The following is an 18,583-nucleotide window of genomic DNA, read 5'->3' as shown; positions in this document are numbered from 1 at the left end:
TCTCCTTAAAATGATTTTTTAAACTTGTGCTCTAATATAGTCATTATGTTCTATATACACTGTGTAAAAGTTGAACTATGTAGCTTGAGATGGAGAAAGAAGGGGAGAAAGATGGAAGGAATGACATTGACCAAAATACATTGTATAATATAATAGATATTTACATAGCATTTACATTGCATCAGGTACTACAAGTAATCTACAGCTGATTTACAGTGTATAGAAAGCCAGATTCCAGCGGCTCATGCCTGTAATCTTAGCTAGTCGGGACTTTGATATCTGAAGATCTCTGTTCAAGGCCAACCAAAACAGATAAATCTTCAAGACTCTTAAAACAACTGACAAGAAGCTAGAGGTGGAGGTGTGGCTCAACTGGTAGAGCACCAACTGTGAGCAGAAAAAGCAAGCAAGAACACAGTCTTGCGTTCAAACCCCAGTACTGGCACAAAAATGAAAGGGAGAGGGGAGGAAGAGGAAAAGAAGGTGGGGAGGGAGAGGAAAGAAAAAAGAAAGACAGAGGGAAAAGAAAGTGAAAGGGTAAGAAAAATGAGAAGAGAAAAGGGATGAGGAAGTGGGGAAGGAGTAAAGAAGGAAGGGAAAAAAAGGAAGGAAGGAAGCAAGCAAGCAAACAAGCAAGCAAGGAGAATATAAGAGAATGGGTATCAGTTATATGCCAGCTCATGAAGGCTTGAGCATCTTTGGATTTGAGTATCTGAAGGGGTTGCTAGAACCAATCCCCCATGGATACCAAGGGACAGCTTCATATGCATCCTACTAGTTCCTAACAGGAAATCTAGAACAACTGAGAGGATTAGATCTTTCATTTCACCAGCCAGCATTCCTGTGGGATAAGTGTTCCTATTATCATCCTGTTTTACCAATGAAAGGACTTAGGTGTGGGGGAGGTCACCCAGGAACAGCAGAGGTGAGACATGACTCCACACTCTTCTCCATGACATTCTCCTGGCTCAGGTGTAAGGTGCTACCCTTTCTCAAGCTGGATCCTCAGCTCTGATCCTCTTATTTCAAGCACATCTTTCCAGCCCAAGCCAGTGGCTGCGGTTTCATCCCGCGTAGTGTGCACGTTTAGATTCTGGATAAAGCAATGCTCATTCTCTGTACAAACAAATGTTCACAAATGCATTTGCTGGAATTCAAGCAGTGAGAGATCTCATGGCATCAGGCACTCCTATTGGTGCTATTTCAAAATAATTCATGCTCATTTTGAAGATTGTGTCTCATACTGCAAGAATCCGAAATACCATCTGGACCATCATACGCATTAGAAATACAATGTAGCTGAATCTGAGCGTTCATCAGAATCTGATGCAGTTTGCTAATTGCAATTGGTCTCTACTATTGCAATCCCACATATTCGTGGAACCAAACAATCGGCTGCACCTGGGCTACCCTTTCTAGACCAATAGAGTTGTCCCGCTTCCTAGTCAAGCATGCATAACCAAGGGAGAAAAGGAAATGCCAGCATTGATTTCTGCTGTAAAGAATCAGATGGGACTAGTCGTGAGTCCCTACCCTGCACAGCCCTACTGCTGAGATTTGGCCCCTTGCCCAAGACTGAGCTGAACTACATCAGGAGGGAGGTAACCACAGCCAGAGCAGTCTTGTCAGTGGCTCAGAACAATGAAGACTTGAAAACCAAGATCCAGAGTTCAAGCCCAGGACTGGCACCATAAAAAAGAAAAATGAAAAAAGTGATGAAATAGTGGTGATGCTTGCTCAACCTTGGGAATCTGTGCTGTACACTAAAAAGTGACTCAATGTAAGTTTATGTCATGCATATTTCACCACAATAAAAAGCCAATAATAAAAAGGCAAACAACCAAAAAATACAGACGGTGGGAGAAAAGATTCCCTCCTCATTATCTACAAAAGCTTTGAGCCGGGGTTTGCTGTGACAAGACTTGTACAGCATTCATATGAGGAAATTACAAAATTTTACCAAGACTCATTTTTAAAAGGGTTCTATAAATGGAGGCAGGGACACTGTGTTCCTGGTGGGGAAACTCAATTTGGTAAGGATGGCATTTCTTCACAAACGAATCTCTAAATATAAGGCAAAAAAAAAAAAAAACAATCAAAAGCCAACTATCGTTTCTGGAACATAACCAAGATTCTGAAGCTCATCAGAAAAACTGAACATGAAATTAGCAAGGACAGTTTTGAAAAGAAAATGAGGAAAAGGAGGAGGTTGAGGAAAAGAGAGTGAGAAAAAAGAGAAATTGAGAGGAGGCATTGTTCATGTTTTGGGAACTAGCCCCATCCTAAATAGTAATCAATGGATCAGTGGAACAAAATGCAAGATGCAGAGACAAATATAAAGATATTGGCCTGGGTAAAATGTGCTGTTTGAAGAGAGTGGAAAAAGAATGGACCATGCTAGAAATGACAGAGAGCCCCCACATGACAAAATTGTATAGAAGTACTTGTACATCCTCAGCACAAGTAAAAATATGGATGAGCTGTGGATAGTATCAGTGTTAATACTTTGGTTGAGATATTCATTATGGCTTTAAAATGTCTCTTTGGGGAGGGTTAAGTACTTCTTACAAGTACATGCTAGCCTGCAGAAATTACAATTAATGTCAAGCTAGATGCCAGTGGCTCACTCCTGGAATCCTAGCTACTCAGGAGGCTGAGATCTGAGAATCATGGTTCAAACCAGCCCAGGCAAATGTGAGAGACCCCTATCTGAAGTTAACCAAGGCTAGAAATGGAGGTGTAGCTCAAGTAGTGGAGTGCTAGCCTTGAGCAGAAAAGGCCAATCCAGAGCATGAGGCCTTGAGTTCAACACAGTACTGGCTTGGCATTCAGTAAATAAATGCACTCAATAAATAATGTTATATCCCTGTGATTTAAGAGGAATTAAGGATTACATCATCTCTAAACATTAGAATCATAAATGAACATGGATATATCCTCAGGATAAGAAAAAACTTTCCCTCCATAGCCAAAAGGACAAGAGGAATTTGATTGAAAGCTAAACTTCTTCACAGCAAAACAAAATAAGAAAAAATGAACATGAAAGACAAACATAGGTTGGGAAAAATATCTGCAACCTGTATAAAAATAGAGATAACTTCCTTAGAGACATGTGAATAGCTCTTATAAATAAGAAAAATGATACGCATCTTAGTAGACAAGTGGACTACAGATGCAAATAAGCAGCTCACAGAAGATCAATAAATAAGTGAAACAAGTAAACAATTGAGCAGAAACTGGTAGAGAAAGAAACTACAAGTCTTAGTTGAAAGAAGCAGAATGGTGATGTCTAATTTACTGGTAACCATTACCTTAGTGGCTGGCATATAATAGATGCTTGATAAATGCTTGTTGGGTGGATGGATGGATGGATGGATGGATGGATGGATGGATAGATGGATGGATGCATGCCTAGATAAATATGGATAGATGTATGCATGGAAGGTTGGTTGGTTGGATGAATAGTTGAATGCATGCACAGAGGGGTACATGCACAGATTGATGGGTATAGATCCATGCACGAATGATTGGGTGGATGAATGCATGAACAATGCATGCATGCACTGATGGATGCGTTCATGGATGATTGGATGGATGGATGGATGGATGGTGCCCAGATGGATGGGTACACAGATTGCAGAAATAAGTAGAAGAGGAAAGTAGAGATATTGAAAATGATTTTAAGGAGAAAGGGGACAGCTTAGATGAATTTTTATTGTAGAGCCTATTTTGCTAGTAAAACTAGCAATGATGTCATGAGTACAGCTCTTTGTTCCAGAAAACCTCCAAGATACAGCACTCAGATGGGAGGGCCATCCGTGCTGTCTCCAGTGCCCTTTGCTTTCTGCACTACTCCTGCCTCCTTCTCTTCCCCAGTGGATCCCAGTGCCATTGTGATTTTCTAGACACACATTGTTTTTTGCCACCACATGTGGACCCCGTGAGCCTAAACGTGGTGATGGGCATGAGCGAGACACCGCAGACGGTGGGTGGCCCTAAGCTCGGGCCAGCACCGCAGGCCTCGTGCTTGTTCTCTTGAGTCAGAAGTTCCAATCTCATTTCACATTGATACTGTTGGTTTTTTGTTTGTTTTGTTTTGTTTTGTCAGATGTGGGACTTGAACTCTGGCCCTTGGCACAACCCCTGAGCTCTTCAGCTCAAGATGAGCGCCCTACCACTTGAGCCACAGTGCCACTTCTGCTTTTCTGGTGGTTAAGTGGAGATAAGAGTCTCACAGACTTCCCTGCATGAGCTGGGTTTGAACCAGATTCCTCAGGTCTCAGCCTCTTGAGTAGCTAGGATCGCAGGCATGAGCCACCAGCGTCCAGCTTCTGCTGTTTCTAAGTAACTCACTAAAGACTGGCATTTGTATTATCAGCTCTAGGTTCATAGAAGCATTTGAGGTCATTGTCTTCACAGTGAAAAAAATGAGTGCTAATTCATTCTTTCCCTGTGACTAGCTAATATACCACACGAGAATTGTTTCCATCAGTTTCTCTGGCAGTGAAATTATGTGTATCCTATTTACTACAAACACCATAATGCCTTTTTAAATGGGCTTCTCACTGGCTTTGGGCAAAAGGAAAGATGTAATTTCTTTCTGGAACTAATAGTATCAAAAATTAAACATTTTAAAGAGATGGCCCCAAAAGAACTCCCTTGAAGACTGGTTTATTACAGAACAATGATTCATTGAGATACTAGCCCAGACAGTGCTTCTAAAAAGAATGAAATTTGAAGTTGTATATGTCTTTAGCACTAAAGAAATGGAAGGAAGCCAGGTGCTGGTGGCTCATACTGATAATCCTAGCTATGTAGGAGGCTAAGAGCAAGAGGATTATGGTTTGAGGCCAGTGTGGGCAGAAAAGTCCTTAAGACTGTCTCAATAGAAGAAGTTGGACATGATGGTAAGTGCCTGCCATCCCAGCTATAGTAGAAAGCCAAAAAGTGGGGGAGGGGAGTCATGGTCCAGTCACCTGCCTAGGTGGAAGTGAAGCCTTATGTTAAAAATAACCAATACAGCCGGGTGCAGGTATAATCACGCCTGTAATCCTAGCTACTCAGGAGGCTGAGATCTGAGGATCATGGTTCAAAGCCAGCCCAGGCAGGAAAGTCCATGAGACTCTTATGTCTAATAAACCACCAGAAAACCAGAAGTAGCTCAAGTGGTAGAGCGCTTGCCTTGAGCTGAAGAATTGAGGGACAGCACTCGGGCCCAGAGTTCAGGCCCCACAAACCTTCCTCCTCCAACACACACACACACACACACACACACACACACACACACACACACACACATAACCAATATAAGAAAAAGGGCTGGCATCATGGCCCAGTAGTAGAGCATCTGTCTGGCAAGCATAATTCCCTGAGTTCAAACCCCAGTACCATCAAAAATAAAGAGGGAAAGGGAAAGGGAGAAAGAGAAGAGGAAGGGGAGAAGGAGGGAGAGAGAGGAAGGGAAAGGAAAAGAGAACAAAAGGGAGGGAAGAAAGGAGCAGAAGAGACAAAAGGGAAGGAAAACAATTTTCTAAAGAGACCTTTGATCCACTTTCACACCAAAAAGAGAGTTAGTCGCCCATGTCTAGGACACTGTGGAGAATGCAGTGGAGTTGACGGCGCAGTAGAAGGGTGCTGAGTGATAGGGAATAGGTATGGGCAGCGCATGCAATGACGTTGTATGTGAAACATCTATTCCAAAGCTTAATGATGCGGCCATTTCTTTTCACTCCTGGGCTCTCCCTTCCTGCTTGCATCATCTATACAAATTAAGTCATACAAGTGAAAGAACCATCCGTGTTTGGTAGGTCTTTGCCTTTCAGGCTGGATTTCTGGGAGCTCTGAGTCCCCCAAAGGGGCTTAAGTGACTGACTGGGGGAGATGGAGCGGGGAGAGCCAGGCGGGGCAGAGATCCAAGCCAGGTGAGCCGAAGAGCTCAGCCTCACCTTCAGTGTACACTGCAGGTGATCCGGGGGTCTCCATCCCTGTCCAAAGCACCAGACGATTGGAAAAGGCAGGTAGAATGACAAGACATTGCCCGGCGATCCTTCACACTAACTCAAAGTACCTCAGGGCCAGATTTTTCTCTCCCTCTTGTGGAAGGAAGCGGGGCGAGTTGGCTCAGGCTTGTACTCGGTGTGATGGTAGCATTTCACCTAATGGGACCATCTCTTCGGAGTCCGGGGGAGGGCAATTTGGTTCAGAAGAGAGCATAATTATATCTGCTTGCTTTTAAGGAGTAGTTTCAAGATTTAAAAGTGAAGAAGCCTGGAGATAAGTACACCACGTGATTACCTCCACCGCCTTCAACAAAGGCAGAGTCAGAAATCATGACAGCGTTTATGGGTTCCAGCAACAATACTAGCAAATGTTTGGGAGGGGGTGGGGGAATGAAGCTGGAGCTACACGTCCCTGTGATTCAGTGTCTCCCTCAGGGAAATGAATTTTTAAAACTTTCTCCTCAGCAGCTGGTGCAGTCTCATCCCAGGAGGCCAGTGCTTAAGACTCTGGGACTATAGGAATAACCAATGTGACCCGCAATTCATAGCAAAGTGCATAATTTAAAGACTCTGTCACCTCCCAGTTGTCAGCTTGTCTAGTTAGAAATAGTGATCATCTGTGTGTTTTCTCCCACTCATAAACTACCTCTGGTGAAAGAGCTGGAAGCACCCTGTCGTGCAGAAGTTACCTGGAAGATAGTTTGATCTCTTCGAAGATTTCATCATCTTTTGTCGAAGATGCCTTACAGTTATTAAAATGATAGGGGAGTCATAACCTTAAGAATATTAAATTCCAAAAATATCCTTCACTGTAGGAAGATCTGGAAACTTCTGCATCCATGGCTGTAACTGCTGAAAACCAAACCTGAGTGGATCTACCGCTCTCCGCCCTCCCACCCCCGCTCCCTTGCTACTTTGAATCAGCCCCTGGCATCTTTGTTCGTTAAGAAATGTCACCGGTAAATTTATTCTTCAAGTAGGGGATGGAGAATATAGCTCAGTGGTAGAGCACTGGCTCTAGAATCTTCCCTGAGTAGACTTTGTTATCACCTTCTACAAACCAACCCTGTCTCTTTCCCAGCTCCCTGGCCTGAGCTGGTAGCTGGCACTGGCCTCACAATCAATATGGGTCCTGGTTTACAATGTGAGTCCGAAGCCTGGCGACGATGGCTGTGATCCTAGCTATTTTGGAGGCTGAGATCTGAGGATGGTGATTTGAAGCCAGCCCAGTCAGGAAAGTTTGTGAGACTCTCATCTCCAATGAGCCAGTAAAAAGCTGGAAATGGAGGTGTGGCTCAAGTAGTAAAATGCCAGCCTTGTATGAAAAAGCACAAGCCAAGAGACATTACCTAGGCCCTTAGTTCAAGCTCCATTAACTGGCACACGTGTGTGTGTGCGCGCGTGTGCGCACACACACACACACACACACACACACACACACACACTGGTTTTCTTGACCTACTCCACCTTCTGAAGTAAATTCCCTTTAGGTAAGTTCTGGCAAGTGTAGGCTTAACAAATTTCTGGAGGAATTATTTCCTCACTGCAGTTCAGTAGGCGATCTGCATTTTCTTCTACCACCCTCAAGCTGTTTATTTGAAGCTGTAAGTAGAAGTGCACACAGATCTATCCTCCCTCAAGTTTGAACTACTTCGTCTTTTACAGCATCTGCAAGAGACCCTGAGAAGAGATTCACTTGACTTTATAAACCTGGGTGTCAGCTGGGCTCCATGGCTCACACCTGTAATACTAGCTACTCAGGAAGCTGAGATCTGAAGATCACAGTTCAAAGCCGGCCCAGGCAGGAACGTCTATGAGACTCTTAGCTCCAATAAACTACTCAGAAAAAGCCAGAAATGGCGCTGTAGCTCAAGTGGTGTAGAATGCTAGCCTTGAGCACAAAGATGCTCAACCACAGAGCCCAGGCCTTGAGTTCAAGTCCCAAGACCTGCAAAAACAAACAACAACCTGGGTGTAGTTTCTAGGGCTGTATTTCCTGGACCAAGTTAGAAGCCCCTGGAGGGAAGAATCTGTCTCCTAGCTGCTCTCTACGCCCCCCCCCCCACACACCTTACACAGTCTGAGAAACCTCATTTAACTGTATCAGAAATGCCTGCTCTCCCACAGCTGAGTGGTGATTGTCAGAGGAAGTCCATCTTGACCTTGAACACATGACCTTGTATAGTAATCCTCCATCTTTAAATGTTCTCTTCGGAAGACTTGGACTTCACAGACAGTTGCATTGTATATTCAAAGAGTTCTTCCTAACTGTAGAAGATACCAAGGGGAAATAAGCAGAATCACTGTAGTCTTCAGACCAACTCAGGCCTAGCCGTGGGGCATCCTTCATTCAATATTTGTAGGATGAAGGAATCAACTTCAGAAAATATATCAGTGTAGCTATAGATAGCACAGGCATTAAAATGCTTTCAGCACAGCCAAATCACAGCATGTCTTAATGGTGACTTAGTCATGAGGAGGATGTCCTATCCTATGAGCCCTGAAGTTTAGAGATAGGACAGTTCAGAGACAGTCACTTTGGTGGCTTTAGAACTGATTTAAATGGCTGTTCCATTTACTTATTCCCTTGTCATTTGACATTAAGGTTCCTGAAGGTTTCCAGGATTAAAACAGAGACAATGACCCTCCTTCCCTTGGACAACTAATATATGCTAAACCAAAACAGAATATACAGAACTGGGGCGGCACAGCAGAGCGTGTGTCCAGGAAGCAAAGTGAGATGGCGAGGGAAAAGACAAGGGTCCCCACATCCCTTTCGAAAGCACAAGCCTCTCCCCTCCACCCCCATGGCACTCCTTTCCACCAAGCCTTGCCTCCTAGTGTGTCTACTCCCTCCCAGTAACGCCATTGGCTAGCAACCAGGCCTTCCTTACATGGCCTTTGGAGCTATTGGACATTTCAGATCCAAACCAGAACTCATGGTGAGCTTCCCTATATATAGCCACATGTCTGATGTCTGATTATTTAGGGGAGAGGGCAATATTCTTTGACGGGGGGTGGGGGGGAAGAGAGAGAAAGAGAGTCATTTTTTAAGCCATTATCTCCGAATTGCTTACAGATAATTTGTGTCGATTTCTCAGTCATACGCTGAGAACACTCTCATTATGCACAGTCCTCCCCCCCTCGCCCCCAGCCCCCATAATTGCTTCTGTAAATATTCTGATTAAAGCCTACAGGACACATTTAGCCAACAAATTAAGGCATGAGAAATTTGAGAGAGACTGTTAACAAAAGAACAGAAGAGACACACAAAATGCGCACCTTGTTGGAATCCTGATTCATACAAATGAGCTAGGACAGGACATGGCTGAGGAAGTTGAGCAGGGGCCAGGCAGCATTCATGCTAAGGAATGCCTAGTGCCTTCCCTCGGGGTGCTGATGGCACAGTGATTATACTGGCAAATCAAGTCCTTATCAGCCTCGGGTATGTCTTTATTCATGAATGAAGTGGTATTCTGTTGAGATGTACTTTAGAATACTCTAGTAATGAAAAGGGGTGGGGTTGCTGGCCGCTGGTTATACATGCCTGTAATCCTTGCTATTCAAGAGGCTGAGATCTAAGGATCACAGTTTGAAGTCAGCCTAGGCAGGGGCAGGAAAAGTATATGAGATGCTTATCTCACTATTACAAAAAAAAAAAAAAAAAGGAAGTGGGATTGTGGCTCAAGTAGTAGAGTGCTAACCTTGAGCAAAGGATGCTCAGGGACAGTGCCCAGGCCCTGAGTTCAAGCCCCAGAGTAGGCACAAAAAGGGGGGTGTTGGAGTAGGAGAAACATGATATATACTGTAGTTTGGATCTGGAGTAACCCCCGAGGTTGTGTTAGAGCCTTGGTCTCCAATCTGTGGTACTATTAGGAGGTGGCTCTACTGTGCTTCTACTGAGAGGAAGTTGGGCTACGGGGGATAGGCCCTTGAAGGAGATTGGGACCACAGCTCTTGCTTTCACTTCTCTTTGTTTCCTGGCTACCATGAAGCATCTTCCTTCACCACACACTCCCGCCATTGATGTACTGATATACTGCTTCACACTTCACACGCCCCAGAGCCACAGACCAAACAACTGCAGATGGAAATCGCTGAACTGTGTGAACCAAATAACCTTTTTTCTCTTTCTGTATTGGTTTCTCTCAGCCATTTTGTCACAATAATGGAAAGATGAGTAAGGTAACTGGCAAAATGTTGATCATGTCTGAATTTGGGAAATAAGGGCTTACTTATTCTACTCTCTCATCTTTATGTCTATTTGAAAAATCATATATTTTATTTTTTCACCATTATTGACTTTGGGGGGAAAAACAAGCAGCTAAAAGTCTGAGAGACTCTAGACTTTGCCCTTCCTCAAACTTTGGTCTTAATGAAGGGCTCCATAGGGTCAACTTTGACCTTGAGTTCCTGGTGGCTTCCTCCCACAGTACCAGGGAGCCTGGATTGGAATGCGAAGCTGCCTGAAGACATATCTTAAATTAACATATCCACAATAGACATGACCTTCACTGACCTCCAAACCAACATCTCTGTGTCCTTGGACCTCACGCAGCTCAGCTGCTCCCAGACTTGGGGTTGAACATAAATCAGATCATTCCAGGCTTAAAGCACAGGAAATGAATTATATATTCACAGCACCACCTGTAACAATTTGTTTCATTCATTGCACCTAAGAAAGAGATGGAAATGCATGAGGTGAACAGGCTTTAGATTGATTTAATTATATGATTTGAACGGACACCCATACATTCAGCAATATGTATTTTATTTTTTTATCTTTTTATTATAAAGGCAATGTACAGAGAGGTTACGGTTATGTAAGTCAGGTGAAGGGTACATTTCTTTTTGGACAATGTCACCCATTCCCCTGCTCTCTCCCAGTATTTCCCTTCCATCCCCACCCACAAGTTGTATAGTTCATTTTCAACCTGATGTCTAGTATCACTGCTGCACTTGTTCACCCTTTGTCTCTCCATTTCTGTGCCCCCCCACCCTCCCAAAGACAGATAGTTGAACAAACAAGACAAAAAAGAAAAGAAAAAACAGCAAAGAAAAAAGAAAAAAGCTGCTTTTTTCCATTTCCTGGAATTCATTTCAATAAGTACTATTTTATATGATCAGAGGCATATAGGCATTGCATTTTTGTGTTCCTCTAAGAAGTGTGTATTTTAATAAGTAAAAAAAAAACTGTTGTAGGTTTTCAGCTTCAAATAACAGCTAATTTCTTATGATGTTGATACCTGATTTGGTGGTCACTGTAGTTTGGGTGTCTATATAAAGCATGGAACTCTGAATGCCCAATTTATTTCCTTCCCTCAATTCTACTAATGGCTTGTAGACATGAAAGTGGCTTGCACTCAGCATAATCAAGGTAGGAAAAGCATGAGCTAGGTTACAATTCCAGCTGTACGACTTTAGGAAGTTACTTAGCTTTTATAGGCTCCTCACCTTCTGCCAGAAGGGGTATCACATACTAAAAATACTACCCTATTGGCAGTACTCCTTTCCCAGTACAGCAGTCGGTTTTCATTATTATAACAAAATACTTGAGGCTAGGTAACAGTATGAATAAAGAGGCTTACTTTGTCTTACACAGTTGTAGAGATCCAAGGTTGCAAGGCTGCATCTGTCGGTGGCCTTGTTACAGAGGGGCTGAGGTGTGCAGATCATATGGGAAGAGAAGGGAGCAAATGACCCTCCTCTGGCCTCCTCTCTCTCTCTCTTTCTTTCTCTTCCCCCCCCTCTCTCTCTCACACACACACACACACACACACACACACACACACACACACACATACACATCTCCTGGGGCTTGAACTCAGGGTCTGGGGGCTGTCACTGAGCTTTTTTGCCCAAAGCTAGTGCTCTACCACTTGAGCCACAGTCCCATTTCCGCTTTCTTGGTAGTTAATAGGAGATGAGTTTCATGGGCTTAAATGTCTAGGCGGGCTTCAAACCTCAGTCCTCAGATCTCGGCCTCCTGAGTAGCTAGGATTACAGGCCTGAACTAGTTGGCCCAGCTGGGTCTCTCTTTTTATAAAGCCACTGATGCCTTTCACTGATTGTGTCTGAACCTTCCTCATTTTCACGAACTTTTTCCAGTTTCTGGGATATTATAAGGTTAGCAGATGGCTGTCCGTCGCTGGCTGTGTTTGGTAACAGGAGCAGTGGTGCTCTCTGGTCGCATAGCTTTGGAGTTGTGACGCCTCCAGGCCTTCACTTTGCTACCTCCCTAGTGGGGTAAATTTTGCAAGCTCTCTTGGTTCCAACAGTTCACTGGAGCAGAACACTGAAATTTCTCAGATAGTGAGGAACTAATTATACAACACCGTGGTTAGTATGTGGTCTTTCGGACTGGGTTTAAAAAATACGCAAAACCATTGTTTTCAGCTTAGCTATTATACTTAATTCTCCACAACTTCAACAATCTCCATTGCAGCTTAAACTTGGAAGTTGGAATTAAGGATCCTAACAGGAGAACAGACTGCAAAATTCTTTATAAAACTTTATAAGATTGCCACTTCCAGGGCTGAGGGCACTTTGATTTTGACAATAAGGGTTCTCAAAGGAACCTGGGTGCTGTGATTATAGGCTCCTACCTATAATCCTAGCTACTCAGGAAGCTGACATCTGGGGATTGTGGTTCAAAGCCAGCCCATATAGAAAAGTCTATGAGACTCTTATCTCCAACTAGCCACCAAAAAGCTGGAAGTAGAGCTGTGGCTCAAGTAATAGAGTACTAGCTTCAAGCAAAAAAGTCTATCAAGAGTATAAAATACCTAATTCAACCCCCAGTGCCAGGACAAAGAAAAAAAAGGAATTCCCAAAGGAGAGATGATGGTCTGACTTAGTTCTTTCTACCACCAAAGCCTCAACCAACTCCTAATGGATTGCTTTCTGTCTCTCAATCTTTCTTTACCGAAACATCCTGTACCCCCCATTCCACTCCATCCAGCAAAAAGCTGAACTCAGGAACTTCCTTTCTTCTAGTTCCCAGCTGTTCACTTCCTACCCAAATGCAGCTCTTGGCGTGAAGGGATTTAATTGGGGAGCTGGATGTTCCTACAGAAGCACATCTGGAGGGGTTAGCTCAACCTCAGGAGACCGACTGACTGGTCCTAATCCCACAGGCTCATACATCTCAAGCTGTAACATGGCATCCACTGGCTGAGCTTCAGCCACAAGGAAAGGTCTGGCTTGAGGATAAAGAGGAACCTTCAGGAAGGGAGAATGGATGAGTCCTTTAGATCTCAGTAAAGAGAGCCACTAAAGAAAGTAAACTTAAAAATAGAGGAAAGTGTGGTGAAAAAGCAGATTTGATCTGAATAAGAAACGATTCCAAGGATGCCTGCCTGCTCAGCTCCCCCCTCCTTTTTTTTCCCACTAAGGCCAGTCCTTTAACAAACCAGGCAGTTGCCGTGCACTGTGTCATTTGCTGGAAGCATCAGGGTCCCTCCTGTGGGAGTGGGCTGACCTCCCAGCCCCTTCTGACAAATGCTATGTGTATCAATGGTCTGTTTTACATTTCTGGTGATTTTGCTTATTGTTTGTTTGTTTGGCTTTTTGTTGGTGGTGGGGCTTGAACTCCTCAGGGCCTTGGTGCTGCCCCTGAGTTCTTTTTTAGGCTAGTGCTCTACCACTCTGAGCCACAGTTCCACTTCCAGATTTTGAGTGGCTAATGAGGGATGAGTCTCACAGGGACTTTCCTGCTTGGGCTGGCTTTGAACAGCTATCCTCAGATCGCAGCCTCCTGAGTAGCTAGGATTACATGCGTGAGCCACCGGTACCTGGCACCGTAGGGTCTCACTATATACCCCAGGCTGGGCTTCAACTCAATATACCTTCATCCTTTCCTCAGTTTCCCAAGTGCTAGTGTTAGAGGGATATACCACTGCACCCAGGTTTATCTGTATTTTCTTAATGACACACACAGTCTTACAATATACAATTTTAGCTACATGTCTGTGTACTTAGGTAGAAAAACCAAGCAGGTGGAAATTGAGAGACATTTTATGTTTCATCAACTTGTAACTCTCCACACCTCTGTTGTCACCCCAAAGAGTTTTGTTTAAACTGAGAAAATCATGGGTGATTTCTCACGGTTACCTATACTGGCATATGTTTCCAGTCTGGATCATTTCCACCATACCCCGACTAATACACACACACCTTCACCTTGAACTTTCCCTGTGGGGTCTTCCTAGAGCCCCACTTGTGAGGGGGCTCCCCTTGGCACCTCCCATCAAACCCCGAACTTCCTCTAGCAGAACACGTAGCACACAATTCACATCTCCTCGAGCCAGACCTGTGTGAGGACATGAACCAGATCCATCCAGCTCTCTATGTGTTTGTGTTTCTTTTCCCGCATATAGATTCGTAGCATATGGGCTTACAGCAGCGGGGCTCCGTGCGCAGAGCAGCACCAGTGCCTTCCAACAGAGGTGGGACGCTCCCCTCTCTTTGCCAGAAAGGGCAAGACTGGGTTGTTGTTGTTGTTTAGTAACAATTGCTTCGGGTCTTTCGTGCTAATCATCAAAGCCATGCCCTCCACTCGTCCACATGCCAACCCTCTCTGACTCTCTTCTGATTTTTTTTTGTCCCCTTCAGGGTTTGGAATGACGACCCCGGCGACAGTCGGAGGGAAGATCTTCCTGATCTTCTACGGCCTCATCGGGTGTGCCAGCACCATCCTCTTCTTCAACCTCTTCCTGGAGCGTCTCATCACCGTCATCGCCTACATCATGAGGTCCTGCCATCAGCGCCAGCTGCGCAGACGGGGAGCGCTGCCCCAGGACAGCCTGAAGGCCCCCAGGAAGGGCGAGGCGGACAGCCTGGCGGGCTGGAAGCCCTCGGTGTACTATGTCATGCTGATCCTGTGCTCGGCCTCGGTGCTCATCTCCTGCGGAGCATCAGCCCTCTACACTCCTATGGAAGGCTGGAGCTACTTCGACTCGCTCTACTTCTGCTTTGTGGCTTTTAGCACCATTGGCTTTGGGGACCTGGTCAGCAGCCAGAACGCCCAGTATGACAACCAGGGCCTCTACCGCTTCGCCAACTTCGTCTTCATCCTCACGGGCGTCTGCTGCATCTACTCCTTGTTCAACGTCATCTCCATCCTGATCAAGCAGACGGTGAACTGGATCCTGAGGAAGATAGACGGCCGGTGCTTCCAACAGTGCCAGCGGAGACTCCTGCCGTCCAGGCGGAACGTGGTGATGCCGGGCAACGTGCGCAGCAAGGGCAACATCTCCATAGAGACGGACGGGGTGGCGGAGAGCGACACGGACGGCCGTCGCCTCTCGGGGGAGATGATCTCCATGAAGGACTCCAACAAGGTCTCGCTGGCCATCCTGCAGAAGCAGCTGTCAGAGATGGCCAATGGCGGCCCCCACCAGCCCAGCACGCAGGCCCTGGATGATGAGTTCTCTGGAGGCGTGGGCGCCTTTGCCATCATGAACAATAGGTTGGCAGAGACCAGTGGGGACAGGTAGAAGCGGGGCGGGGCCAGCGCGGTGGGCGGGGCCGGCGCGGTGGGCGGGGCCGGCGCGGTGGGCGGGGCCGGCGCGGTGGGCGGGGCCGGCGCGGTGGGCGGGGCCGGTGGGCGGGGCCGGCGCGGCCCCGAAGCTGAGAGGCCGTGGAGGATGTCATTCACAGTGTGAGCTCAGCTCTGCCTCTCTCTAGTCCCACATCAGGAGCTGTTTCCCATTAGTCCAACCCCAACTTTCAAAATCTGACCATAACCCCAACCGAAACAGCCACCGTCCAGGTCTGGAATGAATGGGAAGCTTCCTCGCCCAGGTCTTAACGGCTGTTCTTCCAGCCCAGTTCGGTCTGTCTTTGCAAAATGAAATCCTACAGGCAACCCAGGACGAAAGGGGCTGATCATCTCTTCATCGCAGATTTCACCTCAGCCTTGCTTTCCTGCCCACTCTGCTCTTAGTTGGGAACCAAAAACCCGAAGACACTAAGACGTCCTGGAATTCGAAATCGCTGAATCTTCAAGAAAAGGGAAAGAAAGTTCCAGAATGTGCCTAGACCTTCTTCTTTCTGCTAGGGTTTCCTTCCCAATGGATTTGTTCTGTGGATAGGGAAAAATATCTAGCCTGATTTTTTTTTTTTGGGGGGGGAGGGGGAGTGCCAGAACTGGGGCTCGAACTCAGGACCTGGGCTCTGTCTCTGGGCTTTTATTGCTCAAGGCTGGCTCTATCACTTGAGCCACAGCTCCACTTCTGGCATTCTGGTGGCTAATTGGAGATTAGAGTGTCACAGACTTTACTGACCAGAGTGGCTTCAAACCACAATCCTCACCTCTCAGCCTCCTGGGTAGCTAGGATTACAGGTATGAGCCACAAGCACCATCCTACCTGTTCTTTATACCAACTTCTTGGCTTTCAGTTGCCCTTTGTGTTTTTAAGAGCAGGTTTGGTTAAGGTGTCTTTGGGACCTCAGTGGGGGAAGAAGATAAGATTCCACTTCAGGCCTTTAGATTGCACTAAGCTGGTGGCTGGGGAAGGGAGGGAGAGAGAGAGACTCACTTTTGTAACTAAAGAACCTAGTTTAACGTTTTCTTTTTGAACGGTCACATAGACCATTTCATTTTTACTAGGGCTTGGGGGCCCATTGCTGACTATTTATTAGAGTTGAAAATTTAATAAATTCTCATTTTATTAAATAAAGTTTGTTGAGTACTCATTGTGGGCTATGAAGGAGAGAATCTAATTAAACAGAGATTTATTGTGGTCAGGAAAAAAGGGAGTACCAGAATCTTGGAATGTTGGCTATAAGTGAAGAGTGGTTTTTCTGGTCTGGTCCACTATAAGTCTATGTGAGTCTCCTATGCCATTACAACATCCATTCCAGGAAGGAAAGCTATTGACCTTCTTTGTAGACATGGGAGAGAACTTTTTAGAAATAATAGCAGACCTCCGTTGTGTTAACAAGCTAAGAGTTGTGTGTACACACCAGTTTCAGAAATGAAGAGGTGAGACTGGCCTATACAGGAAAGAAAGTCGCAGTTGGGGATTTAGCTTAGTGGAAGAGTGCTTGCCTGGTGCATTCTCAAGCCCTGGGTTTGGTCCTCAGCTCTGAAAAACAAAAGAAGAAGAGAAAGTCGAAAACCAAAGGCAAATGTAAAAGGAAGGTAGAGCATGATCCTGAGAGCTGAGAACCACCAGGCACACCTCCTCCAGCCCCCTTGATCTTAACATAAGAAAGTGGGGCACCAGAGATCACTCCTGTCTGTGGTTACAGGGTGGGAGGAAAATGATGGGTGAACTCAGGGCTCTTGGCCCCTCCTCCACCCAGCTTCCAGCCCTCCCATATCTCTCTGCAGGTGACTCTCTTTCCTCTAGCTTGCAAATCCCAATGCTTCCTTGCAACTCCGGCGTGCAATTGCAGAAGTGTGATAGGCTGCCTCCTTGCTTTGAACTTAAGAGCTGCAAAACTCCACACTAAGAAAGCTTAGACCACTATCTGCCTCGCTCATCACTGGAAAGCATCCTTGATCTGCTGCTGGGTCCCTGTTAGGAATCCCTGACCACAGAGCAAGCTGCCCCCTAGGCTCTGCTCTGAGAACAGCTTGGGTGCTGACCCCTAGCAATTGCAGATTCCTGGTATAGGGACTAGCATAAAGCAGGTCCTTGCATCTCCAGTGTGTGTCCCTAGGGATGGTTGGAATATTCTGGGAGACCAAGGAGCATCAGAAGAAGTATGGATCACCTTCAAAGAGGTGAGCAGGATTTTGTGGCAGGATTTTGGCAGAGATGTCACAATGGATGGCTTCTGTAAGTAGGGTATGGAAATGATACAAGCTTTTAAGCTACAGTTTTTAAAAAGTGAGCTTGAACTTCCTAAAATTCGCCTCTGGGTCTCAGAGAATGAGCTTGTTCTTCTTTAGGTTGAAAGATTGATGATGGGAACATTGGAGGTCCAGTGCAAGAAGAAAAGTATAATACTTTATGGTGGAGGGTGATTAAGAAGAAGGAGGGAGGGAAGGAATGAGGGGAAGGGAGGGAGAAAGAAAGGGAGGGAGGAAGGAAGGAAAGGGGGAAGGAAGGGAGGGAGGGGGAGGGAAAGGGGAGAGAGGGAAAGAAAGAAGGGAGGAAGGAAGGAGGAAAGGAAGGAAGAAAAGGAAGGAAGGGAAAGGGGAAGGAAGGATGATGGAAGGAAAGATGAAGAACAGATGGAAGAAGGGACAGATGGTAGGACAGATGGAAAGAAGGATGGTAGTAACAGGTGCCAAAAAAAAAAAAACCTTTACAAAACTATGAATTCTTAATTAGTTCAATCTGTCCACAGCTACTCTAGGCATGAATTGGCCAACAAGGACACTGTTAGACAGACAGTCAATGATGTAATTCCAGACCCAGAGCCCGTATGTTGCCAAATACTGCTGCAGACACATACTTGGATCTAAATGGAAGCAGACGTGCATTTTCTGGGTAATGAAAGCCATGATTTTTCTTGGTCACCTCAGTCCCCATTGACCTGCCTCCAGAGCTCTTCATCAGTTCTGTCTATGCTACCCTATTCTGTCCCTTCACCCTCTGGCTACCCAGTCCCAGGTCCTGTTGCCTTGC

General features: G+C 45.6%; 1 protein-coding gene across 1 annotated transcript in view; it reads left to right on the top strand.

Annotated features, from left to right (window-relative positions):
* Kcnk13 (potassium two pore domain channel subfamily K member 13) overlaps positions 1–15,579 on the top strand; it is a 64,845-nt gene extending 49,266 nt beyond the window's left edge. The window contains exon 2 of the mRNA XM_042692756.1: positions 14,613–15,579. Coding sequence (XP_042548690.1) covers positions 14,613–15,496 — 884 coding nt within the window. The 3' untranslated portion in view covers positions 15,497–15,579. The remainder of the gene's footprint in view (positions 1–14,612) is intronic.
* The last annotated feature ends 3,004 nt before the right edge of the window (positions 15,580–18,583 follow it).

Source organism: Dipodomys spectabilis, unplaced genomic scaffold, assembly GCF_019054845.1.
Source record: "Dipodomys spectabilis isolate Male_0828 unplaced genomic scaffold, ASM1905484v1 ptg000157l, whole genome shotgun sequence".
Lineage (NCBI taxonomy): Eukaryota > Metazoa > Chordata > Mammalia > Rodentia > Heteromyidae > Dipodomys > Dipodomys spectabilis.
The sequence above is the reverse complement of the archived record's forward strand: the minus strand, read 5'-3'. Positions and strand labels throughout refer to the sequence as shown.